Here is a 27,824-nt window from a genome sequence, read left to right as displayed (position 1 = left end):
ACATTCTGAGTGAAGGGATCAAGGACAGGAGTGAGTGTAAGCAGCAAAGCTTGGGGTCACTGGAAACTCTGGGAAGAAAAGAGCCACTCTGGAGACGTGGGCCATGGGAGGGCAGGGTGGGCGCTGAGGGGAGTTTGCCCGACTTTCATGACCCTTGGCACCCTCCAGAACAGTCTACCCCTGAGGTCTTTGAGCAACCCCTTCCTCTGGCTCCAAATGGTAAGGAGGCTGGTGTTTCCAACAGGAGACAGGATTTCCACCCAGGGCGGGGGGACCCCCAGCACCTCTAGTTTTTAATGATCACACTCCTATTTATTTAGTTTCAGAACAGCCCCAGATTTCTGCCTGAGGGAGTTACAGGCTGTTGGGCTATTTGTGGTGAAGTTAATGAGGCAACTCAGTGGAAGCTGCCTTGTCCCCCCGTCCCCTTCCGTGGGAAGACACAGGAAGCCCCTTGATCCCCAATTACCTGCCTGACAGGAGCCTCTCCCCACCTTCCTCACTTCCCCAGCTCCAGGTACCACACCTCTTCCCCCAGGCTCACCTGGCTCACCACCAGTGAGGGAAATGGACTGGCCGAGGTTTTACTGTTGTTTCTACTCGCCTTAAGGTGAACTTCAACTATTTCTTAAGACAGAATAAAGGACTTACGAAGTCCTAGTAAAGACCACTCCTGCTCCCAGTAAAGCCACCCCCTTCCCGACCCTATAGGAGCCACAGGCTGAAGATGGAGGCAGGAGGCTTCCAATAGCTTCACCGCACCTCCTTCGCACCAGGTGCTGCAGGAACACCTTGCATAATAATAGTTAGTACACTCAGGATTGCCAGCTTTGTGCTGAGGACTTTCCGTGTATTTACTCATTGAAGTCTCACTGCTCTTACCCCCACTTTACAGATGAGAGAACTGAGGTCTTAAGAGGTGATCCCAAGGACACATGGTCAGTAAGAGGCAGAACCGAGTTTCACACCCAGGCTATCCAACTCCAAAAATGCCCAAGCACTGAGTGAGACTGCTCTAACTCAAAAATCTCATTTAAACCTCATGGAGATGTTATAGGGTAGATTGCTATTAATTCCATTTTGCGGTTGAAGATGAGGCTCAGATGGGCTAAACTGTTCAGGAACACATGGTTTGGAAGTAGGGAGGGTAACGTTTGAACCCATGCTGTTGCCAGAGCTTTTCCACATAAGCACGAGTCTTGGTGACCAGGCAAACAGGGGTCATTAGGGAACGTGCACTTGGTCCCCAGACTGGGCATCTGCTCACAGGCTCCGTGGCCTCTGCTACTCCGCACCCAGCCTGGGATCCTAGCTACCCTCCGCCCAGGCAGGCCTGTTTGCCCACCCACCTGCACTTCCTGCCTCTTCTCCAAACCTCTGAATCCCCTGGAGCCCCATCTACACCCCCACCTCCTCCAGGAAGCCTACCACATCCCCGTTGTGGAGCTCACTGCTCTGAGCTGGAGAAAATGTGATGTTCTCTTCAGGGGAATGCATCTTCTCTCATTCCTAAGTGGAATTTTGTGAGCTCCCTGGGGTAGGTTCTGGGTCCCCTTGAAGCGAGGCACAGAGAAGGGAATGATAAACATGGAGGTTCACTGCTCTCAGGACCAGGGTCCCTCTGGCCTCTTGAGGCCTTCACTGGGCCTCCCCATCCATTCTCCCAGAGGAGAAGCAGAGCAGACTTCCTTTGCACAGAAAGGAAACCAAGGCCCAGCTAATGGCAAGAGCCAAGGAGTCTCCACTGGGGGCTGAGGCAGGGAAGCCCAGCACCCACGAGTGAGGAGGCCACTGCCAGTCAGGGTGGGGTGGGAGGGCCCTGGGTCCCAGCTCTGAGGAGCTCTGAGAAACGCTTTACGACTTTCTAAGTGGACCTCTGCTGACAGCTTAACAGCCAGCTCCTCCCTGCCCCGGCTTCGTATTTACGAGCTGGCTCTGAAGGGGGGCTCAGGAATCCGGCCCACACCACCCGATCCTCAGCCCTCTGGCTCCGGGGCCAGGAAGCCATAAAAAATGATCTTGCATTGCTTCCCTTCCCCCACATGGTGTTTTAGGTGGGGCGGGGCGGGCATGGCAACGGATGCTGGGGGCAGGGAAGGTGTAGGGTCTTTAAGGCTACACAAGCACATTCTCACAGAGGGGAACTCAACTGCCCAGCCTCTGGGCAGCAGGCTTTGCACAGTCCTGGGGGTCCCTAGTCTGAGCTGTCAAGGGCTGGACATACTCATGGGGCACCTACTCCAAACCAAGGTGTCACCTTCAATATCTCATTGAATCTTACAAAAACCCTGAGGAGTTTGACAAGGTTTGGAAAGGTTTTTGGACTCAGATCTCCACTGCTCCCTCTTGCCCCACCAGAAGGCCTCTTCAGTTACAGTTGAGGAGTGAGACCCAGAGAGGGAAAGGAGCTTGCCTAAACTCACACAGCATATCAGTGGCAGAGTGTGGACCTGAACTGGGGCCCCCAGCTCCCAGGGCAGTAGACCCATGATGCAGGCTCCTGACATGCCAGTGGACGAGATGGGGATGATCTCTTTGCCTTCCACATGGGTCCCTCTGTCTATAGACAGCCCAGATGCCACCAGGTGCTCCCTAGGGCTCTCAACAGCTCGGGCACTCTAACGCTGGAATTCCACAATGGTGCCTGGTCTGAGGCCCAGTTGGTGGGGAACTGCCCTTCCTTTTCAGGTTGATGCCAAGAGGCCACACCAGCCCTGGCCATTCTCTAAGCTCAGTCCTCAGAGCTGGAAGCTGGGCTCTGGGAGCCCCCTAGGACCCCCCCTACCCATCCCTAAGTGTCCTCCCACTGTCTGGCCTGGGAAGGGCCAGCGTCTCCCACAGGATGTGGCCGTCTGGCTGGCTGAAGCCTCTACCACATCCCCTCTGGGTGCTCTCCAGGCCCAAGGCTGAGGAACGCTGACCACGGAAGGAACCCCACCCTCTCCCCATCCCAGCCCCCGCTGGCACAGCCTCCAGTCCACATACCCTCTTCTTCCCGTTGAAGTGGGTCGGTCCCACCCAGCGAAACCAGTCCTCAGCTCTCTGCTGAGTTCAGGGTTCTGGCTACCGTAGGGGCTCAGCAAATGACCATCAAGCCCCCAGAGGGGTTCGGAGGGGCTGGTGCTAGAGGGAGCCTGGTGGCTGCAGGCCTCTTAGTCCCACCCCTCCTGTCTTTCTCTGTGGTCTGGACCCCTTCCCTCGGGGCTCCCCTAGCGAGGGGCTGTCTGCAGATAATCAGGGAACAGATTTGGAAAGAAGGAGGAAAAAAAGCACTCCGGCGCCAGACAGGATCCTTATCTTCTGGGGCGGGATGTCTGTCAGAGGCAGCGGCAGCAGGGTAGGGAGTCCTGCAATAGAGGCCCGGCACTTGCAGCCAGGCTGGGAGAGGAGGGGCCACCCCGGGCGCTGGTGGTGGGGAGGGCTGGTCTCTCCTTTTGGGCCAGACCAGTGGGAATCTATCTGGACTGCTGGGGAGGGGATCTGGATGCCAAATCCTGTCCCCTCAATCCAGCTCTTAGGATAGGTCTCCCTGATGTGTTCAGAATGACCCTGGGACCTCCGCAAACAGAACAGAGAAAGAGAGGCCCAGGTTTCCAAGTCTCCCAAGTTCCTAACAAGGCAGCAGGGCCCCCAGACCCAGCATCCTGGAACTGGCTGGGGGAGTGTCTTAGTCACAAGACTCTGGCCAAGTATTCTAGCTGCATCTAGGTGCTCTCACCTGCAGAATGGGGATGAAACCCCACACGCCTCTTGCACTGAGCTATTAGTCTTCTCCCTAGAGATTCCATCTAGAAAGTGTCTTGCAAAGGGAAGGTGTGTTCTGCCTGGGGCTTTGGGCCTCTCACCCCAGGGCCTCCCTGCTGGTTCTCACACAGCTTGAGAGACCAAAGGAAGGTCATCCAAGGGGCTTTGCTTCTTACGCTGGCCCCCAGAACACTTTCAGTGAAACCCCACGACACGGTGAAGGTCCTTTTCATAGAGCGGAGAGCAGGTTTTCTGATGGGGCAGTGTTTCCCCAGGGCAGTCCATAAACCTTGGGACCAAGAAGCTTTGATTCCCTGGCTTGGACTTCACTGGGCCGGGCCTGAATCCCAAGAATGAAGCCTCATCTCCATGAGGGCCCCGGCAAAAGCCCATGGAGGAGGCGGTGTCAAGTGCGGGCCAAAGGCACAGGCCCTAATCAGGCTCCAAACCCAGGCTCTTTTGCTGCTTCCTGGCTGTGTGACCCTGGGCAAGTGGCCTTATCTCCACCCCCTACCCCCGGGGTTAATCTCCTCATCTATAAAATGAGGAAGATGTCTCTTCAGTGCTAACATTTTGTAACTTCACACTTGACCTAACAGGCTCTGCCCCTGAGAAACTTGAACTGTAAAAAGAAGGGAGCCATGTAACACATATAACTGTACTTGCACACCCATCAGGCAGAGAGGCATCAAACCAAGTGTGCCCATGTGGCCTGGAGCACGCTGGGGCCAGGTTCCTTTGTGGACCCTGTTTCTAATCTCCTGGTGGCCTCAGCCAAGAGCAGTTGGAGTGGGCTGGCCTCCTGCAGGAGTTGGACCAGTTCATCTCCCAGGGATGGGCTACAGGATGAAATGCCAGCAAGCGTCCTGACACAGAAGGAAAGACTTCTGTCTGGTGCTGGGGATTAAAGGCATACCCCCCTGTGCCCCACCTCCAGGTCCCTGTGCCCCACCCCAGCCCCACCAGAACCTGGCTGGCCTGTCTCGCAGCTGCCATCTGTAGGGGCTGGTCCTCATTAGCTGCTGTGGCAGCTGAGGGGCTGGGAGAGGGAGATGCAGGCTGCAGAGCTAGCAACTAAAGCCAGGCTGTAATGGTGGCCACCTCTGGAGCTAGAGTAATGGACTATGGAGTGGGAAGGGGGAGGGAAGGGGGAGACAAGGGCGTATAGGGACGGGTGACAGGCTTGGCCAGTGGGAGAGGCAAAGGTGAGAGCTGGCTGGAGCCACCAGCATCTTCCGGACTGTTATTCTGGGCAACGATTTATTTATTCAGAGGCTAGAGAGGCGGCTCAGCATTGGTTGGCTCAATATTTACTACAAATGCATTGACCTTGTACTGTGGACCCCGTGATGGGGCCGCCTCAGGACCCTATTCCTCATCTCCTCAGTGCCAGGACACACCTGAAAACCTGCAAGGAAGAGCCAAGGGGTCCTACCTTCCTGAAAGACCACCCAGTCCAACTCTTGCTTTACCTTTGGGGAAATTGAGGTCTGATGCAGAAACAGCCTTGCTCAAGGTCACAGGGCACACTAGTCCTTGATCCCTGTTCTCTTGGCATTTAGGCCATCAGAATGGACAAATGCTGTGGAAGTAGAAATACCCCAGATCACATTCAGAGGGACAGTGACCTGCCCACCAGTCCCCCATCAGGTGCAGGCAGAGCTGACAGAAATCCTGGAGTAAGGTTGCAGCTTTGTGTACAAGGCACTCAAGCTCCCTTAGCCTCACTTTCTCCCTCTCCACAAGTAAGGTAATCATGCCCATCTCACGGAATGGTTGGGAGGACTGCATGAGGACACCCTGGAAATTGTCAAGTCCCATCCCACTGGAATTGGTTTATTCACTGACACGCTGCATGGCAGCCTGTGCTGGGAAGTGAGGCAGGATGGCCATGGGGGACTGGTATCCATCCATGGCCCCCAAACCCCTTCCTTATCACAGCTTCCAAGCCTAGGCAGGAGGCAACTAATAAACTGGCAGTAAGAGTTCCTTCTTAGCCAACTGAAGACATGTAAATGACCCAAAGCAAGGCCAGGGCTGCCAACTGGCGGAGCTCACAGTGACATCACATGCCCATCCACTCCAAGCCTTCCAGCAGCTGAGGTCAGCTTGCAGAGCAGGGGCCCCTCCCCCTCCAGCCCCATGCTGAGCCAAGAGGAGCATGGCACTGCCAGGGCTGGGGCTGGGGCCGGGGCCGGGCCACCAGCTCGGGTTCCACGAGTTCCTCTCTCCTTGTGCATTCCCTCTGCAATCGGCTCTCCTCCACCCTCCCTGACTGCATTTCCCTCAAGAACACAAGATTGCTGCTTCTCATATAACACATACGCGGTGGTGTGAACTTCTGGTAAATGAAGATCTTATTTAAAACTGTGTGCTATCAGAGGAGGAGATAAGACAGGTTTCGACACAGCTCAGCTGGCTTGCCGGGGAAAGGAGGTGCTAGGGGGCTGTGCACAGAGCCACAGGCCATTCCTGGGAGTTCCTGGGCAGTCGTCAGAGATGGGCCACAAGGCTCCTGGCAATGCTTTAAACTCATCTACGAGGGTCAAAAGGGGTATCCCTTTCTTCATCTTTGCAGGAGGATTCAACAAGGAGGTTCCCCCATTTGAGAATTCAGTTTGCTGTGTGGAACAGAGTGGCTTAACCTTGCAGGGCTTTCCAAGAATGCAGAATTTTGGATCAGAGAGGTCTTGGAGATCCTCAGGTCCCACGGTCCTCTACCTTAGCTGCACAAGAGGACCACCTGGTGGACTTTCAAAGCTCCTGATGCCCAGGCCAGAACCCAAGATCAATTAGGTCAGGATCTCTGTGTGGGACCTAGGTGCCAGGTGATCCCACTGTCCAGCTAAGGTTGAGAATGACCAAGCTAGTCTCTTTTTTAACATAAGTGTGCAGCAGAATCACCAGGGGTGTTTTGTGAAAATTCATATGCCCAAACCTGGCCCACAGTCCCTAAACCAGAACCTTTAGGGTAGAGGCCAGGCATGTGCATTAAAAAAAAAAAAACTCATAAGATTTTTATGTACAATTGTAGTTTTTCATTTGCTGAGAACCTGTTCACAAGGACCCATGTGTGCTGGGCACTGAGAACCGAGGAGGGTACATTGCTGAGTGTACACAGCCCTGTGCTCCTGGGCTGGGGAGTCAACGCATACGTCTGTATTCAAACAACCATTCCAGATGGTAAGAAGTGCTGGAAGAAGAGTAAAAGAGGCAGGGGGCCAGGAAAGGACTCTCTGGGGAGGGGCCATTGGAGCCTAGACCTGGATGACAAGGAGCCAGCCACGCCAAGCTCAGTGCGAGAGCACTCCGTCCAGAGGCACGTTTGCTGATGTGTGAAATGACGACTCTATCAGTGGCCAAGCCCACACTCTCGCCAACCCCCACCTCACCCCCACTGCGTTTTTAGGGTGCCGGGCAGGAAATGCTTGGAAGAGGCCAGCGGGTGTCACAATGGCACCTTCTGCCCCTTAGGAAATTCTTTTTTTTTTTTTGAGATGGAGTCTAGCTCTGTCCCCCAGGCTGGAGTGCAGTGGTGCGATCTCGGCTCACTGCAAGCTCCGCCTCCCGGGTTCACACCATTCTCCTGCCTCAGCCTCCCAAGTAGCTGGGATTACAGGCGCCCGCCACTGTGCCTAGCTAATTTTTTGTGTTTTTCGTAGAGACGGGGTTTCACTGTGGTCTCAATCTCCTGACCTCGTGATCTGCCCGCCTCGGCCTCCCAAAGTGCTGGGATTACAGGCGTGAGTCACCGCGCCCGGCCTTAGGAAATTCTATAGGCTGCTGGGCTAAGGGGACTTTACAATGCACAGCTGAAAGCTATAAGGAATCCTATGGTTCACTAGTCCAAACACCTCATTTAACAGACAGGGAAACTGAGGCTCAGAGAGAGGAAGTGATTTGCCTTGATGTAGCATCTCTGCTCTGACAGGGTTAAATGGGACAATGACTTCACCATGGAGGTCGCTTGCTGCTGTCAAGCCCATTGTCTTCACCCCCAGCCACACCCCAAATCCCTGTTCCCGGCTGCTCTCCATATAAACAACCTGTGTGTCCCAGCCATGGTACAAGTCTGTGACACATCCAGGGAGCTTGAGTGGTGGGAAGGTGGGGAACCCCCACTTCCCTGCTTCCCTGCCCCGTAATCTTTCTTCGTCCCACACAAGGAAGCCCATGAAAGGTCAGACAGAATGGTGCCAGATAAGGCTATGGAATTTGGAATTTGGTGGGATCTGGAATTTCCCTTATGGGGAAGGCTGGTCCCAGCTGTCCACCCATGGTTAGCATCCAAAGGGAGGCTGTGCCAGGCTCCAGGGATGTGGGGGGAGGCCCACATACCCAGGGCCGGAGGCCTGATGAGGTGGGGAGGGCATAAAAGAAGGTGGCTGGTTGTCTTTGGAAAGCCCCTCCCCAGAGAGGCAGGCTAGGTCCCCAGGTCACTTGGTGGACAGGCCATTGAAAGCAGTTTCGACCTTGGCCACCGGCCTGCTCTGCTCAGTCTGATGTCCACCTTTGTTGTGTAGCCAGGAGGGCTAGAGGCTAGGGGCTGCCAGTCTTCAACCTGCTTGGCCTTGGCTTTGCTGTGTGTTCAGGGATCAACAGCTTCCCTCGCTGAGCCATGGAGTGGAGGTAAGATCCTGGCTCCTGAACAGGCCTGCACCCCTCCTCGCTCTGACCAATCAGAGTGAGGGCCCTCAGGTTCCTCCTAATCACAGCTGAGTTCCCCTAGGGAAAGCATGGAGGTAAGACAGGGTGTCCTTGAAGAACAATCTAAAATGATCTACAATGCTTCTCTTCTTCATCTTTCTGAGCCACCAAACCAAGGCAAGAGCAGAGAGGAGGCAGTAGAGTGAAAAGTCAGATGGTAACAGTGTAGGTTAGGAGGTAGCTCTGTCTCAGTTTCCCCAGCCATAAAAGGGCAGTGAAAACACGCCCCCTGATGACTTTGTGGGGCTCTTGAGAAGCTCACAGTCAATAAGAGGGTGTTTTTGCATGAGCGCTCTGTGCCTGGGAGCAACAGGAGTCACCTTGACTGGCAATGGTGGGACAGCCAGAGATGGCATGGGGCTAATTCTCACCACCAGCTCTTACTCAAGTCAAGGGGACACGGGGCCCGCATGCACCCCTTTATAGGGTCTACCAGACTGCCGTTCCTAAGACGCTCTGAGAACTACACACCCTGCCCCAGAAGCACAACAACTCCCTAGAAGGAGCCTTGGAAAGGAAGTCCAGGGAGGTGAGAGGGAGATGCCCCAGGGTCCCAGGGAATTTCTGTTTAGCCTGCTCTTTCAGCAGAGATCAGGGCCTCTGGGGGTTCGGGCAAGCGCTCTGGTCCAGTGGGCTGTGATGGGAAGGAGGGTGGATGGCTTGATCCACACTTCCGGCGGCCCCTTTCCCTGGAGGGGTCGGACCCTCAGTGGGCCCTGCCCCGCCCTCTGCAGGCTCCTCAGGATCCGGGGGCAGGGGCGGAGGAGGACACTGTCAAGGGTGTAATAAACAACTTACTGACTGGTAAGCAGAATTCTCAGGCTTGGAGCAGGACCTTCCGGCAATCATGCCCCCACCATCCTCCCAGGGTCCCCTCCACTGTCTGTAGGAGCTGAGGTCTGGCTCAGTCTCTTTTGCAGCAGACCAGCTGATCTGCCCCTGGGGCTTGTTGCTCCCCATGCACCCACAAACACCCACTCTCCCTGACCAATCCTTAAAATGGCAAAGGGGCTGACTGGGGCTGGCTGACTGGCCTGTGGGAAAAGCCCAGTTCCGTCCATCGATCAACAGCTCTTCAGGGAGACAACAATCACGTTGGTGGAGGAGTCTGCATTTTATAAAGCAGCTCCAAGTTCGATTCCCTCACCACCCAGTCACTCCACAAGTAACTCCAGAGCATCCAGCACTCCCTGGGCACTGAGGGAGGTGCGCAGGGGATAAGGCCCAGTCCCTGCCTTGGGAAGTGGGTGTAGGGTGGGCTCATGGAAGGAGCACTGAATCTGGAGTCCAAAGGCTAGGGCTCAATCCAGATGAGGCCCTGACACTAAAAGCTAGATTAGGGTGGGTCACTTCACTTCCCCGAGCCCCATTTTGCTCTTCTGCTAAGACCTTCCTCCCAGAGTCATCGCAAGGACTGAATGAGACAATGCATACACAATGGCCAAGGTGGGCACAGAGCAGGCCCAGTGGGTGCCCTCGTGGGCTCAAGCCCCCCTCCACAACTGAATGCGAGGCCACAGTGTTTAATGTTTTCCCGTCTGGTAAGTGAGAAATGGTATCTCAGAGTTGTTTTACAATATGTGTTTCTGTAATTCTGAGTGAGTCTGTTTCAGGGTCATTGTTCTATCTTATTTTGTGAATTGTCTGCTCGTGTCTTTTTTCCACCTTTCTGTTAGGGCTTGATCCTTTTGTTCCTTGGTATTTAAAAGCCCTTTATATACTATAAATATCAGCCCTTCATCTGTGGCATATGTTTTGAATATTTCTCTCAGTTTGTCAAGTCTTTTGACTTTGTTTAAGGTGTTCTGTGATTTTTTTTTTTTTGGTCAAAAATTTAAAAATATTCATGTAATAAAACTGATCAGTTTTTTTTATTGCCTTTAGATCTTAAGTCATAGTTAGAAAGCCTTTCCCATCCCCAAGTTTAAAAATGAATTTACCCATGTTTTCATTTAGTAGTTGTATCATTGTTTACATCTAGATCCCAAATTCACTTGGAGCTCATCTCTCTGTATGGTGTGAGACTTGAATCAAATTTCACCTTTCCCCACATACCTACCCAGTAGTCCGAGCACCATCTATGAAAAAGTCTGTCTTAACCCCAGTGACCTGTGATACCACCTTTGTTATATACTGTATTTCCATAGACATTTGGGTCTAATTCTGAACTTACTATTATCTTTGGTCTATCTGCTAATTCACACACCAGTAAGCACGCTGTTTTAATTACAGAGGCTTTACAGTATGTTTTGCTATCCGGTAGGAATAGTTTTACTTCTTCTTTATCCCTTTCTAATGCTTCTAATTGACTTCTCTCATTTAATCACATTCGCCAGTGCCTCTAGCAGTGAATACTAGCAGAGGTGAATACTAGCGGGATATCTATTACTGATCTTACTGAAAGTACCTTTAGTGTTTCCCCATTAATTAAGATACTAGCTTTAGGACTAGGGTATGTGTATATATAAATATATTTTTATTTATTTTTATTTTATTTCAATAGTTTTTGGGGAACAGGTGGTATTTGGTTACATGGATAATAAGTTCTTTAGTGGTGATTTCTGAGATTTTGATGCACCCATCACGTAAGCAGTGCACACTGTACCCAGTATGTAGTCTTTTATCCCTTACCCCTTCCCACACTTCCCCCATCTCCCTAAAGTCCATTATATCATTCTTATGCTTTTGTATCCCCATAGCTTAGCTCCCACTTATAAGTGAGAACATATGATTTTTGGTTTTCCATTCCTGAGTTACTTCACTTAGAATAATGGTCTCTGGCCGGGAATGATGGCTCCACCTGTAATCCCAGCACTTTGAGAGGCTGAGGTGGGCAGATCACCTGAGGTCAGGAGTACGAGACCAGCCTGGCGAACATGGTGAAATCCTGTCTCTACTAAAAATACAAAAATAAGCAGGCATGGTGGCACACACCTGTAATTCCAGCTACTCAGGAGGCTGAGGCAGGAGAATTGCTTGAACCCAGGAGGCGGAGGTTGTAGTGAGCTGATATCGTGCCATTGCACTCCAGCCTGGGCAACAGAGCAAGACTCCGTCTCAAAGAAAAAAAAAAGAGAATAATGCTCTCCAACTCCATCCAGGTTGCTGTGAATGCCATTATTTCATTCCTTTTTATGACTGAGTAGTATTCCATGGTATCTCTCTCTCTCTCTATCTGTCTCATCTAAAAAGTATCCCTTAATTCCTATTTCTTTCAGTGTAGTATTTTATCCAAGCTTTGTTCAGCATCTATGAAGATAATAATATGATTTTGCTTCCTCAGATTCATTAATATGGAACATGATATTAATTTGGCATGTCATCAAATATCATTTGGAACCACTCTTGCATACCTGCAATAAATCAGATCTGGTCACGATGTTAAAAAGAGAGAATGGAAGGCTGGGCGCAGTGGCTCACACCTGTAATCCCAGCACTTTGGGAGGCCGATGCGGGTGGATCACGAGGTCAGGAGATCGAGACCATCCTGGCTAACACGGTGAAACCCCGTCTCTACTAAAAATACAAAAAGTTAGCTGGGTGTGGTGGCGGGCGCCTGTAGTCCCAGCCACTTGGGAGGCTGAAGCAGGAGAATGGTGTGAACCTGGGAGGTGGAGCTTGCAGTGAGCCGAGATTGTGCCACTGCACTCCAGCATGGGTGACAGAGCGAGACTCCGTCTCAAAAAAAATAGAGAGAATGGAATTGGATGCCGCTGATCAGAGCTACCATCACTAAATATTTTCTCTGTCCCCTCCAAGTATTATCTGATTCCATCCTTAAGGCAGCTCTGGGAAGCAGGCTTCATAATTCCCATTTCACTGATGAGGAAACTGACCCAAACAAGAGTAAAGTTGCCTGGCAAACATCATGCAGCCAGCAAATGAAGGAGACAGGACCCAAATCTTGGGTCTCGGGGATTCCAAAGACCCTAATGATACATGGGTGGTGTTATCTGGCTGTTATTCAGTTATTAAAAATGCTTATGGGCTGGGCGAGGTGGCTCATGCCCATAATCCCACCACTTTTAGGAGGCCAAGGCAGGAGGATTACTTGAGGTCAGGAGTTTGAGACCAGCCCGGCCAACTTGGTGCAACTCCATCTCTACTAAAAATATAAAAATTAGCCAGGTGTGGTGGTGGGCACCTATAATCCCAGGTACTTGGGAGGCTGAGGCATGAGAATTGCTTGAACCTGGGAGGCAGAGATTGCAGTGAGCCGATATGGCGCCACTGCACTCCAGCCTGGGTGATAGAGCGAGACTCAGTCTCAAAAATAAAAGATAAAATAAAAAATAAATAAATAAAAATGCTTATGATCTGATAAGATTTTGGAAAGGGAATATCTCTGCAGGAACTAGGCGGTGGAGGGGAGACTCTATTTGTCCTAGAAGCTTGAGTGGTCCTCCTCAACCCACCACAGGCTCAGCAGAGGAACGGTGTGAGAAACTGGCAAGGCGTGGCCAGCCAGGTGTGCTGCCAGCAGGCCTATCTGCAGGGTGTCCTGGAGTCTGTGTGGCATGGCGGCAAGCAGTCCTCACGACCCATGTCCCCTTCCAACGTGAGCCTCTCTCTGCCTTGGCATTTACGTCTCAGGCTCTGAACAGTGTGGGAGCAACTCAGAGAGTGAAGACTGGTCCAGAGATGTGGTGGGCTGGGAGGGAACAAAATGCAGACAAGAAAACTCTAACTCTCTACTCTCTGCTGTCCTGCCTGCCCCGTTTTCTAAGAATGGGCAGCCGGCCGAGGGATTATGTAACTTCTGGTGGGCATGGCAGATGGTGTGCTGGCTCAGACAGCATCAAACCCGGCACTGACACTAACCATCTCTGACGTGGCACCCAGGCCTCCTCTGCTCTGGGATGTGGGGTATGCAATGGGGTCAGGGTATGGGGACACAAAGATGGATGAGAAGTGGCCAAAACTCTTGTCACTTAGCTCAATAGCTGTGGTCAGCCCCGCATGGGAGAAGCCGGCAAAATGTGCATGTGGGCCCTCCCATCCCTGCCACACAGGCAGCAGTTCCCAGGATGCACCACATAGTCCAGGGACTGTTCTGCAGGCCTCCTGCTGCCGCAGATCAGCGACCCCTGGGGGTTTGGAGAATAGTTTCTGAAGCACCTCTCTGGGCGTTTTCTCACTTGGCCCTACCTGGCATTCAGCTTCTTTTGTTCCTTTTGCTGATGGGTAAACTGAGGCTCAAAGAAGGTGGGTGAGATTTGCCTATCACACAGAGACAGATTTGGCCTTAGAGCTGAAGATTCCAGACTCCTAGTCCAGTGCTCTTTCCAAATGTGTACAACAAGGCAGGCTCTCTCCCAAATGTGAATAACAAGGCAGGCTCTCCCGTCACTGATGACCCCCAGACGATTACCAAGTCACCCCACAGGCCTTCCTGAACTGTACCCATAGTCCTTTACAGCGATGGGCTTTGACGGCTGGAAGGCAGCTCAGAAGTCCCTAGGATAACCCCACTCTACCTTATGTCTAATATGACCATGCCAAGAAGGGAATACCAGAAAGAAAGAAGGTGGGTTCTGTGGATTTGGGATCCAGCAATTCAAAATCCTGCTAGAAGGCAGGATCCAGCAATTTGTGGATTTCCCTCTGGGTGGAAAGGAAAGAAAAGCGACCTTTACTGACCATGCCCATTTCCTCTGATGTCCCCACAACCAGTCAGGGGGCACACTTTATAGTGAGGAGATCCTGGCTCATGAAATTGTAGTTCATGATGGGGCCAGGACTCGAACTCAGGTTTTCTGATTCCAGGGCAGAACCTCTTCATTTGGACAGAGGAAGCTCAGACAGGGGAAAGGACTAGTCCAATGTCACAAAGCAAATTAGCTACATGGCTAGGATTAGAATCTAGTATTTTATTTCCAAAGAAAAAAAAAGAATCCAGTTTTCTCAGTTCTCAACTTGGGGCTTTTTCTGCTGTCATTTCGTGTGTGTGTGTGTGTGTGTGTGTGTGTGCGCGCGCGCCTATACAGAAGTCAGAAGTGGGATGGACCGGGAGGAAAATGTGGGGCTGAATCAAATTTGCAGCAGGGGTCACTATGCCCAGCAGCCCTGGCTTTCCTGGGCTGCCAGGGAGGAATTCCAGATCAGCCTCTGGCAGGGGCCCCTGACAAGGACCAGTAAGCCACCAGCTGAGGATGGTCACTGGGCCAGGCTTGCTGCTGCCTGGGGATGTTTACTCCCAAAGATGTCAGAACTGGACATGGTGCCACCAAGAGTCTGGATCAGCCAGACCCCATGGCCAGAAGTGCTCTCCTGCACCAAGCCCAGCTCCTGATAAGAAGCTGGTAGCAGTCGCTATAGAGGCCTGAGGCCTGGAGTCAGATCTGGCCATGGCCTTTAGATACACCTGCTCAGCCCACACTTGCTCTCAGGCCTCAGAGTCTGTTGTCCATGCAGTGGGCATTCTCTTGAGCCACAAGAAGGCAAGGTGGAGAGAAGTGATAATGGGCTTGTGGCTACAAGTAGGAAACAAACATTTAAAGTGGCCTGGACTGGCTGTGCCTTACAAGGGCCACCTTGCACATAAGTACAAAGTTTACCAGCCCAGCAGGTGTTCTGCCAGTCTGCTTTCTCTATGTAAAGGGGCCAAGGGCACTTGACTGAAAAACTTGGTTAACTCTCCATGGCTCCACTGAATTTAGTGAATAAATTCCTTCCTACCTAGGGGCTCTGATCACTGAAGACTTGGCTCTGGCTTCCACCGTGCTGGGTACACAGTAAGTGTTCAAAGAAAGCAAGCAGCAGATAATGAAGGGAGGGAGGCAGGCAGGCAGGAGGGGAAGGCTGGAAGCAAAGGAATGAAAAATCTTCTAATTCTTTGGTTACTCATCCACAGCAGCAGGTCCATGAACAGCTGGGACAAAATCACAGCTACCTCTTGGGTGAGTAAGGTCTGACCATGAGTTCTCATTCATCCGTTCTACAGACATTTACCCAGTACCTTCTGGGTGCCAGGAACACACACGAGTAAGCAAAATCAGACCCAGCCTCTCTAGTCACCTAGTGCCATGACTGCTCTGCCATCACCTAGTCGTTTCAATCCATCTTGCCTGCCCCTGCTTAACCTGTCTCCCCAACCCTGGAGCCCTGGCTTGGTGACAAGGAAAGAATGCAGGCTGCCCCATCCGACAGACTCCCACCCACCAGAGGTCACTGCTCACTCCCAATCTCACTCTGCCCTGCTGTGTCACAAAATGACCAAAGGTGGGACAGGGATGGGGGAGGGGGCCACGGACAACTTTCCTGGAATTCCTGACTCAATTTCTTGTAAGCTCTGCATCCTGCATGGGTGTCCAGGTCCCCAGCCAGGCAGGCGGACGCCTCTGATCGCATTACAGAACTGCTTTCCTTGGGTATTGTCTCCTGAAGGCAGTAATGCCTCCTGACACCGCTTGTGGCCTCTGGGGGTTGCAGGCTCCTGGGTGATCTCAGCAGAAGACCCACTGGGGATGTCTCCTGGGTCAGGGCAGGCCCAGGTGAGCACCAGGGACCAGAAAAAGCAGCCTCTCTCTTCCTGCCCCTCTCCCTGGCTCTCTGGCCAACCTGGAAACTGCCACTTTGGGACCCTCTGTCCCCCCCCCGTTCTGCCTAGAGATGCACAGGGAGAGAATCAGGGCCCAGGCCCAGCCCTAGTCCTATCCAGGGGTCAGCCAGATTGGGCGGGGTGGGGAGGGCGGTGGACGAGGGGCAGGAAGAGAAGGGAAGGCAATGGAAATCTACAGAAAACCCACTCTGCCAAGACTGCATATGTGTTAGTTTGCGTCACATCAGCACCTGATGAAGGTAGAATCATGTCTATCTCATGAATTGGGAAGCTGAGGCACAGAGGGTGAGCCACCTCTGGAAGATTCAAATCTTAAAGCCTGGGCCTTTTTCCACTGTATTAAGAGACCTCTGGCCCTGGAAGTCTTGAGTTGCTAGATGATCAGACACGAGTCAGAACCTGAATGTAGAATTTGTCTCCTGGGTAGATGTGCCAGACAGTCCCACCCATACCTTCGTGTACACATCCCCTACCAGGGTCACACTCTCCATTTACCCAAAGTCTCTCATCTTTCAAGGGCCAGTTAAGTGCAAACCTTCCCTCTTCCAGGAAGCCTTTTCTGACCACCCAGGCCACAAGAGCTTCTTCCTCTCAACATTGAGACATTTCCCTTCATTCCACCCAATACACGGTGCCCATATGATGATGATAATGATGACGATGATGATGATGATGACAGTGAATGTCACTGAGCACTTCAGAATATGCAGAGTACTTTTATGCATGATCTCATCTATCCCCAAATCTAATGAGACTGGTGTTACTACTCCCATTTTACAAATGAAGGAACTAAGCTCAGAACTAAGCTCAGAGAGGATAGGCAACTTGCTCTAAGACACACAGCCAGATGGTGGCACTGCCAGGATTTGAACCCAAGTAATGTGACTGCACAACCTGCCCTCTAAACATCACACAAGACCCCTCCCAAGACACATACATCTTGGCTCATCTTGAATGGTTGCTCTCTTGCATCACCCTAACCCCCCTTGTACCCCAGCATCACAGGCCAATGGCCCATGCTTCAAGAAGCAGCACAAAGCCCATCAATTCTTCAAGAGTCAGGCCCATGGTTTTTAAGCTTCTGACCACAGAACCTAGCACTTACCCAGGCTGAATGAATGGGCATGTGCATCAGGTTTTAGGGTGGGCTGGTGTTCCAATACCCTACGTGGAGACAGGAGTCCTCATTCCCCAACCCTCAAGATTGGCCTCCCCCCGCCTCTGAGAAATGAAGCCATGCATGACACGGGGGCCACGTCTGCAGTCTGTCCCTAACACACCCTCAGCAGGGTGCACTTGAGCTTTGGAGTGGGTGACAAGGGTGGGGGACCACGGGCCCTTACTAGCACATGCCTAGGCTGCCTCTGCCAGTGGGGCCCTTCTCTACCTCCTGGGCCCTCCTTGGCATCTGGGGTTCTCAGTCTCTGAGGCAGGAGACGCTTATGGAGCAGGAAAAAGGGATCAAATTCCCAGAGGGTGATTTACGGCTTCGGTAAGAGAGACACCCAGGGCCACAAAATGCGTGCAAGGACATTCCAGTCAATATATTGACTTTCCGGAGAGGCCTCTGTAAACACAAGTGGTTCTGGGCCTCGGCTACCTCTGTTTCTTTCTGACTGCTAAGGTCTCTTCAGATAGAACCAGACAAAAACCCCACATCCTGTATGGATCATCCTTCCACCTCTGCCCCACTCCAGACTTACAGATAGGAAGGAAAACCAAACAATCAGAACCCAGAGAGGGAAAGGCATTTGCCCAAGGTCTCACAGCAAATGAAGATCAAGAGCCAGCGGCTGAGACTCCTGGCCCTGACCTCCCAGCTTTCACTCCCGTTGAGGAAGATGATGATGCATCACTGGGCTCTCTCTGGGACAGGCTGTGTGCCAACAGGCCCTAAGTACTTGCTGTGTGCTGGGTACTGTGCTAAGGGCTTTTCCATACATCAGCTCATGAGACTCTCAAGGCAATTCTGAGGATGATGTTATTATTACCCCCATTTTACAGATGAGAAAATGGAGGTACAGTCCAGTTAGGTGAGCTGCCCAATGTCACCATGTAGTCAATGACAATGCTGGGAGGCCATGTTAACCCCTCAGAATTCCAATTGGCAATGCCATGCACTCTTCTGCACCTGCAGCCAAGGCCCCGGGGAGAGGGGTGTGTGTGGAAACAGAGCAGCTGGGGGTTCCCAGAGGTGGTGATGACAAAGGATCTCCCCACCCCTACCCCTGGCAAATGGCTCACAGAAGTGCTACGCAGAGGATTCTACCCTTCTCCTTCTTACCCACTTTGTGTTCTCTGGTGGGGGAAGGGCAAAGGTAGGGAAATACCTCCTCATGTCTCCACCCCCAATATGATCCCTGCCAGTGCTTAGAAAGTATTTTCTGGGCTCGTTCCACCTTTGGGAGCCACACAGAGAGATCCAAGAAGAAGGAGGCCTTTTGCCTCCAGGCCCTGCCACAGTCCTAGCCCACAGAGTCAGAAGCAGCTGAGAGGACTTGTGACCCAAGCACACACGTTCAGTTGAACCTGGGATGCTGGGAGGTGGAATGGGCCAGAGGGTCTGTTCCCCAAGACTGGCGTTCACCCCAAGATGGTGAACACCACAGATGCTAACAGGGGCAAATTTCCCAAGAGTAGGGAGAGGTCGGCTGGCACCCCTGCCCACATGCCCAGCTGGCTAGCCCCCCATCCCATCCTCTTTTCAGGACATACTCTCAGAAGGACCGGAAAAGGACAGAGTAAAGGTCTGGCACTCATCACCTGCCCCAGAAAGCCCCATGCCTTACAACTTTGGCTCTGCTATGCTCTTCCTTGCATATTATCTGTCACCCTCACATGGCATCCGCAATGCTCTGAATGCCACTTAACATTTCTAGAGTGGACATCAGCATCCCTTACAGACAGCACCTCCTCAAGGGCTGTGACCCGGGCTGCTTAGGAGTTCTGACCTTGTGATGGTTCATACTGAGTGTCAACTTGACTGGATGGAAGGATACAAAATATTGATCCTGGGTGTGGCTGTGAGGGTGTTGCCAAAGGAGATTAGCATTTGAGTCAGTGGGCTGGGGAAGGCCGACCCACCCTTAATCTAGGTGGGCACCATCTAATCAGCTGCCAACAGGGCTAGAATATAAGCAGGCAGAAAAATGTGAAAAGAGAGACTGGTCTAGCCTCCCAGCCTACATCTTTCTCCTGCGCTGGATGCTTCCTGCCCTTGAACATCAGACTTGAAGTTCTTTGGTTTTGGAACTCAGACTGGCTCTCCTTGCTCCTCAGCCAGCAGACGGCCTATTGTGGGATGTTGTGATCTTGTGAGTTAATACTTAATAAACTCTCCTTTATATATATATTAGTTCTGTCCCTCTAGAGAACCCTGACTCATACAAACCTGGGTCCCAGTCCTGCCTCTTCAGCCTCCTAAGTGAAAGCCTCCACCTCCTCGGTGGGTTCTTACAAGGACAAAGTGAGATTGCACATATAAAAGGGTTTTGTAAACTGTAAAGCAACATGCACACCAGGGTGGGGGGAGGGACTGTGATTTTCCTGTAGGCTTCCCTGCTCCGAAACAGTCCGTCTTATCCTAGAGTTGAAGTGATGGAAGTCCTTCCTGTGGACAGCCGTGGGAAAGCAGGGAAGCGCTTCTGTGACCAAGAAAGTGGTAAGGACAGTGGAGTCCAGCATGTGTGTGGGTGTGTCTGTCCTTTTTCAATTGCCACCACTGAGAGTTCCAGGCCCCAGTCACGTCAGCCTGAGATGGGGTCCTCCGCTGGGGATCCCACCCACTCAACCTCTGCTGGCCCCTTCGCCAGCAAACTCTAGAGGCGAACTCACTCCCCTTGGGGGAGACAGGCTGAAGCATAAGCTGACCCAGGTCAGAGAGCAGATCTCCAAAGCACAGCTGCTCCCATGCTCTGGGGAAGCTGGGAGTCCACTGCACCAGACTCCAGGTCTGGGACCCTGGTCTTCCCGGGGGCAGTAGCCCAAGCTGCTGGGCTGGCTTAGGGTCCATCTCTGCCAACTTTCCTCCCCCTGGAGCACCAGGACCCACCTTCATGCAGGCCTGTCCCATCCACACTCAGCAGGGGAAGCTGTCCTCTGCCCTTCCAACAGCAGAGCCAGGCCAAACCCTGCTCACAGTGCAGGTGCGGGGCAAAATGAGGTCTCTTAAGTGCTGACGGGCAAATGGCCTGTGTCCCATCCTGAAGTGGAATCCCCAGTAGAACACAATGGATGGAGCTTCCCATGCCTGGTGGTGACTCACTGTCTCCACATTACACATACCTATTTATACACAAACACACCACAAGTGTGCCCATGTGACATTGCCCACCCCCCACATACCCAAACACACACACAGCCTATACACCACACATCCTGAATTACAAAAGGCACAACCCTCCTCAAACACGCATCCATCCTCCGGCACACACCCGGTGCATGCCTCGCCCCCACACACACCTGACACCCCAATGCAACACCACACCCACCCTCCCCTCCCACTGCAAACTCCCACCTCCGCCCACCTGCTTAATACACATTCTCACCTCCCCACACACTCCTTAATACATACTCTCACACCCACAAGCCTGCCTTCTTGGAGAAGCCAGCCAAGCCGTGCGGCGCCGCGAAGGGGTAAGTTGCAAGCGCTGGGGGCAGCCTGTTCTGCGAGGTGAGAAGGAGGGCGGCTCCGCACACTCACTCGCTAGGCGGTGGTGTTAGAGCTCCCGGGGCTCCAGCGGACCGATTTAGCTCGGCTGGGGAGGGAGGTGGAGATGGGGACTGGGGGTGGGGGGCGCAGGAGAAGGAAGAATCTAGCCCCCTAAGCGGCGGAGATGCTAATCAGGCCGCTTACTTGGAAAAGGTAAATTCGGGCGCTCCCAGCAGCCCGGCGCTTTTGGAGAGAAGGAAGAGGAAACAAAAGGGGTGGGGGTGGGGGTGGGGGTGGGGAAGCGGGGAGGAGGCTGATTTATGCCAGCACTTCAGCAAATATTTTCACTGCCATTAGCATCCCCGAAGACCAGGAGGAACGCCGCGGGGACCTGTGGCTTAGCGCGCTCCGCCCGGGCTTGTCTGCCCGTGGGGGCGCAGCGGCTGCGGCGGTTCCGGGCCGGAGTTCCAATCCAGCGCCACCCAACTCCCAGTCGGGGGCCGAGGCCAGCGCCGGGATGCATGGAGCCTGGGGAAGAGCCCGCGGCGCCCCCGGCGGATCGCAGACCCTAAGGGGGCGGGAGGTGGCGCCCCAGCCCCAACCTCTGTAGCCAACTCAGTGGGTGGGAAGTGCCCATACCCTAGGCCTTCCGGAAAGTGCTCTCTCCTTGTATTATTCTAATTACGGTATTTTTAATTTCCTTAAAAAATAAGAAACAGAAAAGCACAGAACGCACTTGTTTGGTTTCATTTTGCCTTCACAGCTTTAATGACTCTATTTGTGGAAGCTGTTTAGGAAACTGGTGAGGAGGAGAAGGAGGAGGACGCCAAGAGAAGCGCCAGCTCTGGCCTGAGCGCCGGCTGTCTCTTCCCTACCCTCTGGGGGCCATCTGCCCAGGCAGCAGTTTCCATGGGCCCAGGCTCCCACCCCCAAGTCCCAGCCTATGACCCAGCCCCCTCTGCCCTTTCCTGAGGGCGGCAGTGGCCTCCAAGCTGTCTCCTTTCCACCCAACCCCAACTCTGAGGGTCACAAGACCTGCTGCCTGTGGGGCCTGGGGGAGGGAGGTTCCCAGCACTGTCTATTGAGAATCTCTAACCTTGTCTGAGAGCTCTTGGAATGGAAAGGATCCACCTCCCCCCAGCCCATCCCCAAAGTCTTAGGCAGTCCACAAACCTTCTTAGAAAACCTCCGTGGCTCAGGGAATCAGGAGTAGGAGGCAGGCCTCATCTTAAGCCTGACACCCAGGAAAAGGGTCACAAGACCTTTGGTTCAGGAGAAACTCAACAACAAAGAGAGGTGGGGGAGGACAGGACACTGGCTCTCAAAGCTTTGAATATAACTAAAAGGACATATTCTGTCCCCAACTCTACAAATGGGTGCAGAGCTCTAAAATGCTAATGTTTATGTGGCCATGCAGCCCAAGGGAGCTTGACTTGGGACCTGTCTCCCTTCCCCAGGTCAGGGCAGTTCCTCAGGAGGCCAATGCTGGGGGTCGGGGCAGCCACCTCTGGGCACTTGCCTGGTGGCAGACCTTCGGCTCTGCCCTGTTCCCCTCTCCTGGAACACCTCTCCAGACTCCCAACTCTCAACCTCTTTCCTCCATCCTGCCATGAGTTCCAGTCTAAAGCAGCCATCGAAGCAATATTATCTTTAGCTGCCTGCCTTAAGTGGTGCCTCAATTTCAGAGTCTCAAGCCCACACCCATGATGGTGGGTCTCCAGTCCAGGTGGAATGAAGGAGCTAGAAGCACTAGACTGAGGTCGTGAGGCCTCAGTTCAAGTCCTGGTGATACCGGTGAGTCCCAATGTGACCTTGGGCAAGTTGGCCTGTACCAAAGTGTCAACAGTTAAATAAGTGGATTGGAAAAGAGGGGAACTGTTTTATCCTGCAGAATTCCCTGTTTGTGGGGGAAGGGAGAGAGGTGGAGGAGAGAGATTACAGGAGAAATTGCTCCCCTGCAGTGGTACTTTCATTTTAATGAGAAAACCCATTAAGACACTTGATTTTCCATTTGTTTAAGTGAGATGGGTGTTTGCTACAGTGAGTGCAAAGGGAGACGAAGACAGGCTACCATTGAGTGTGCTCAAGTCCGTGCACACGAGCACACACACGCACACACACACACACCAAGCAGAGACACTACAAAAACTCTGATTTTAATTGCACCTTAAAAAGAAGTATTATCTTGACACCTCGACTCCTTCTCAACCATCCCAGCCAGAGGCCATGGAAAGGCTCATTAAAAGCTCCAGGAAGGACTGAAAGGTGGGGTGGGAGGAGATTTCCAGGGCCAACCAGAGCTTTTGAAGTGGCCGTTTCTGGCTAGTCACTTGCTGAATCACCTTCTAAGGGTCTGGGGTTTTATGGTTCCAGTTTTGATTTCTCCACCATCAGACTTTACAGCTTAAAACAATTCTCAGTGCTGTAAAGGGAGCTCATTCCCATATTAACCAGGGATGGGGTCGGGGTGGGGAAAAGGAGAGAGAGGTGCCTGCCACTTGAGGGGAGCTTGGACACCTCTAGTAAAGATCCATCTCTGCAGGGAGAGCTTCGCCTGCCTCAGTTTGTTATGAGGCTCACAGCAGAGGGGTGGGTGGATAAGAATGGGAGGGAGGGTCTGCTGGGCTTGAATCAGCCTGGCTATTGGATAAGAGCCCTTCACACAAGTCTTCAATCTGTGGCCAAGTGAAGGCAAGATTTGGAGAAAGCCAACACTCTGGCCTTGATTTTCCCCATCAGTGAAATGGGGCTTGTGAAAGATCCACTGGAAAAACCCAAAGAACATTCTGAAAGAATGATGCTCTGTGCCTGTGGCATTAGAGAAAAAAGATTGTGTGGGAGGAAGGGACATGTTCTCCCTCCTGAAGGCAGGTTCCTAAGGGCCACACATTCTGGGCAATGAGAAGGCTGCAGGCAGACCCCACCAGTTGGCCCCTCTCCAGGCTGGTGGGCAGGCAGCTCCTGCCGCGCTAAGTAATGAGCACAATTCCAACACCGCTTCTGCTCGCTGGTGAGAAATCAAAGCCGGGTATTACAGGCCATTTCTGACTGGGCACCATTCGTGCCCAAATCCATCAAAGCCCTGGGCCTGGGGTTTCTTCTGGGGAAGGTGGGGGCTGGATGCTTTGTTAAGCAGGAAATGCAGGCCACCCCCAGCCTTCCTGGCCAAGCCCAGAGAACTATAGGCCAACCAGTCTTGTCTTTCTCCTACCGCAGCCCCTCATTCCTGGTAACCTAAGCATTTATTCCTGATCCCACTGTCCTGCTGGTACAAAAGCAGCTTCCCAAGACACAACCCTGCCCATGTGCCATTTACAGAGACTTCACCCTACCCTTCAATCATCTCCTCAACCCCCCTCCAACCAGAAACCAACACCACAACCAAGCACCTCCCACGTCTAACTGCACCCTTTAAAACAAGGTTGGACATTCAGCAGCCTGCCTTCCCCCATCCCCATCATTACCTTCCAACTTCAAAACACTGCTTTAAATACCAGAGTCTGCCCAAATCATAATTAACTTGGATCAAATGGTTGAGTGTTGTAACTCTACTGCACAGGACTTGCACCAGGAAAAAAAAAAAAAAAGTGGGGAATGTGCTAAAGCCAAGCTCTCACTCCTGGCCGTGGGAATCACTAATTCCAGAATGAGGAATCTTTGGCTATAGAGGGGGGAAGGGCGGATGTCAACATCGCAGCAGGAGGTAGGAGGTGGGGAGGGCTGCGTCATCTCGTCCACTTTCTGCTCCAGTTTTCCTGCTCCATTCTCAGCCTCAACTCAAGAGAGCACTCCGTGCAGGAGTCACCGTCCCCACCTGGCTCCGGAGCCGAGGCGCCCGGCGGCCGTGGCCAGCCCACCTGCTTGGGTTCAGGTACCAGAGAGAGGCTGGCTCCAGTCAGTCCACAGCCTCCCCGGGAAAACGCAGCCCAGCCAGCGACGCCAGGTCCAGTTACAGGACGAGCGAGAAACGTATTCATCCACAGCAAGAGAGGCGGGTTAGGGACTTTATTTCAGGAGCCCACCAGTCCGCTGAAGTCATCTTGGTGGGTCCACAGCGGGCGCTGTACCAAGGAGAGCGCACCTAGTCTGTTCCCTGGACAGCGAGAATGTCAGTGACCCATTTAAAAGGAAACTCCGCAGGATCCCTAGGAACCCCCCCGCATCCAACACACACACACACACCCCAACATTCAGAAAAAAAAAAAAAAATCCAGACCTGCGGGCCCAGCGATCTCGGAGAAAGCTATGTGTGCAGGACTTAGCCCTCCCCACGTCAGGAGCCCTGCAAACCAGCCTCCCCTGGCTGCCGGAGCCCTTCCTGTGTTCAGCAGGTCTTTCACTCTCTCCCTCTAGTCTGCGGATTCCTGTTCCTATAGCGTGTAAGAGCCTAGGCGAGCCGGGACCAGACTAGTAAGTTACCGGCGTAAGGCAGCGAGCGCACACCTTGCTTATGTAGCCACAGTTCTTTTTCGGGGCGGACGCCAGGCGCGCGGAGAGCCGGGGGTCCCCAAGAGGCAGATCCTCCCGGAGATCCTGACTCCGACACCCCTTCGAGGGAGAAGAAGGGATCCCTTTCAGGAGCGAGCAGGGAGCTTTCAGTTTACTGTGAACCCCCTTCCCTACGCCCCCCTCCCGCTATGTGGATGCGCCATTGCCCACTTTGGGAGGCAGTAAAATCTACATTCTAACTTGGGCGCCCTTGACGCTTTCCCTGCGCGCATCGATGCGACGAAAGACCACCTCAACTTCAGGGTAGAGTGAGGCGCAAGGGTCCCCTAGCCCCGCACCCCCAGGCCCGATCGCTTCCTACCTGCTTGGCTCAGCCTCGGGTCCCAGCAGAGCAGCAGTGCCAGCAGCAGCGCGCCCCGAGCTCCGCTCCGGGCCCACATGCTCCCGCGGCCCGGTTCGGGCGCCTCTCCCCCGGGGCTGTCTCCCTGGCCCCAGCCTCGCCGCCGCCGTCTTCGTCGCCGCCGCCTCCTCCTCGCCGTCCTCCCCGGCGCCCGGCCGCGCCAGCCCGTGCCTTCCGTGGGGGCAGCGGCAGCCACGCTGCGCGGAGGGCCGCCTGGCACTCGGAGCGCGGTGGGTGCCTGGGACCCGCTCTCGAACCAGGCTCCGGCGCGCCCCTCTGGCTCCGGGTCTCCGAGCGCTCCCCTAGCTCCGGCGCTCTGGCTCCGGAGTTGCGCGACCGCTCAGTGGCGCTCGCAGCGGCGGCGCCGCGCAGTCCCAGCCCTTGTGCGCGCCTCTCGGAGCCCCGCGGCTGCCTGCGGCTCTGGCGCCCTAGCCCGTCCCAGCCGCCTGCCACAATGCTGAGCGCCGCCGCTCGCTCGCAGGAGTGAGTTCGCCAGCCGAAGGGACCGCGAGCGGCCGAGCGGCTGGGCGGGGCCTGGCCGGCAGAGGGCGGAGCCGGCAGGGGGGCCTTGAGGGGGAACCCGACGGCCATCTGGGCGCGGCCGCGACAGAGCTGGGGTACCCCGGAGGAGGTTCCTCTCGAGACACTGGGCGGGCACAGCGCTTTGAAAAACCCGGCCGCTGGAGAATGACTGGACGTGGAGGCGGCCCAATTTTCGCTTCCCCAAATTAAGGAAATCTGGCTTTGCGCCTTCGTTTGGCTTGGCCATATCAGCTTTCTCCTCTGATTAAATGTAGGACTCTCACTTTTGACTCCCCTGTCTGTAGTATGCGCTCTGCCTTCCACATGTGGAGATCTTTCCAAAAAAAGCTCCCCAAATGAGAACACCCAAGTCCTGGTTACGCTGGGGCTTACAGCAATGTGAAGCTGGGTATAGATTAAGACCGTCCTGGCTGGCTCTGCTTGTCTGTATGATCTTCGGCAGAACTGTTAACCAGACCCCTGGACACCCTCCAGCACTCTGATCCTGGGTTGCTTAAACCAGCCTCCTAGGTGACAGTGGGACAGCCATTTTTGCCTCAGTGTAAACTTGGACTCTGCCCCTTACTTACTGTGTGACCTTGAACAAGTTACTTAACAATTCGGATGCTGCCTTCATCATCATCTGTAAAATGGAGGAAAAAGATAACTATTTCATAAGGGGGTATATAATTAAATTTTTAAAATTGTGTGGAAATTGCAGTGCAAGTATCAATAATCTCTTTCCAAGATTCTCCCCTCCCAGCCAGTCTGATTCCAGGAGGAAAGTCCTAACCAGCCAAGGTGGTCCGAGGAGCACGTGGGGACAGGTGAGGTTTGAAGGATGGATGGGCAGTGTCTTGGGATTGAAACCCAGAGAGGTCAGAATAAGGGGATCAGCTAACATAGGCAAAGACCTTCCCTGTGCCAGGCACAGGGCTAAGCACTCTGTATGCATCATGTCAGTTAATTCTCACAACCCTCTGAAGTAAGCGCCATTTACATCCCATTTTACAGATGAAGGACTTTGCACAGAGGTGTAAAGCCACCTGCTGGAGATCACACTGCTTGGAGTGAATGAGTGACTGAACAAAGGGGACAGGGGAGATGGGATTGGAAAGAAACCCTCTAAACAGGGGAGCCTCCCTCGAACACCTTCCCTGGGGATGGATTGGGCTGTGCAAAGGGGACTGTCCTAGCTGTTTCCCCAGAGGTGAGGTGAAGGCAGGACTACCCAGTACCCTCTCCACACACACTCCCCTCACAAGCCCGGGTCTGGAGTATCTGGGAGAGGTCGTGCATGCCATCAGCACATCTCCCTAACTGGGCACCCAGCATCAGGAGGGTGGCAATGGGTGGACCGGCACTCCCTGGGGGAAAGACTTCCGTCAATTGAGAAAGGTTGCGGTGGGGCAAAGGTATGTTGCTTAGCTTGGCCTCTGACAGCCCAGGCAAAGGCAGTGGATGAGAGTCAACAGCTCAGCACAGCCAAACAACTCCACCTTTCAAATACACATGCACACACACACCTACCCACCCATACACACCTGCAAAGGTACACACACGAAAACATACAACAAAGACACAGGTGCGATGTTTCACCTTCCAGAAACATCACACCTACAAATAGGCACCCCACTCCAAAGACACCCACATGCCAAAGATGTATGCCTAAAAAAAGCACACAGGCGCACACAGCTAAAAACATGAATAGGCAGATGACTGCCAAGACAAATAGATATTTAGATACTTAACTACTGCCAGGAAACACATACAGGCACGCCTGTACCGAG

At 53.3% G+C, this 27,824-nt stretch overlaps 1 protein-coding gene across 1 annotated transcript in view; it reads right to left on the bottom strand.

The window, feature by feature from the left end:
• The window catches only part of UNC5B (unc-5 netrin receptor B), a 90,575-nt gene extending 64,572 nt beyond the window's left edge, over nt 1–26,003 (bottom strand). The window contains exon 1 of the mRNA XM_023205010.2: nt 25,474–26,003. Coding sequence (XP_023060778.2) covers nt 25,474–25,552 — 79 coding nt within the window. The 5' untranslated portion in view covers nt 25,553–26,003. The remainder of the gene's footprint in view (nt 1–25,473) is intronic.
• Between the last annotated feature and the right edge of the window lie 1,821 nt (nt 26,004–27,824).

This window comes from Piliocolobus tephrosceles, chromosome 9 (genome assembly GCF_002776525.5).
Source record: "Piliocolobus tephrosceles isolate RC106 chromosome 9, ASM277652v3, whole genome shotgun sequence".
NCBI classification, from domain to species: Eukaryota; Metazoa; Chordata; class Mammalia; order Primates; family Cercopithecidae; genus Piliocolobus; species Piliocolobus tephrosceles.
This window is presented reverse-complemented; position numbering and strand designations above follow the sequence as displayed.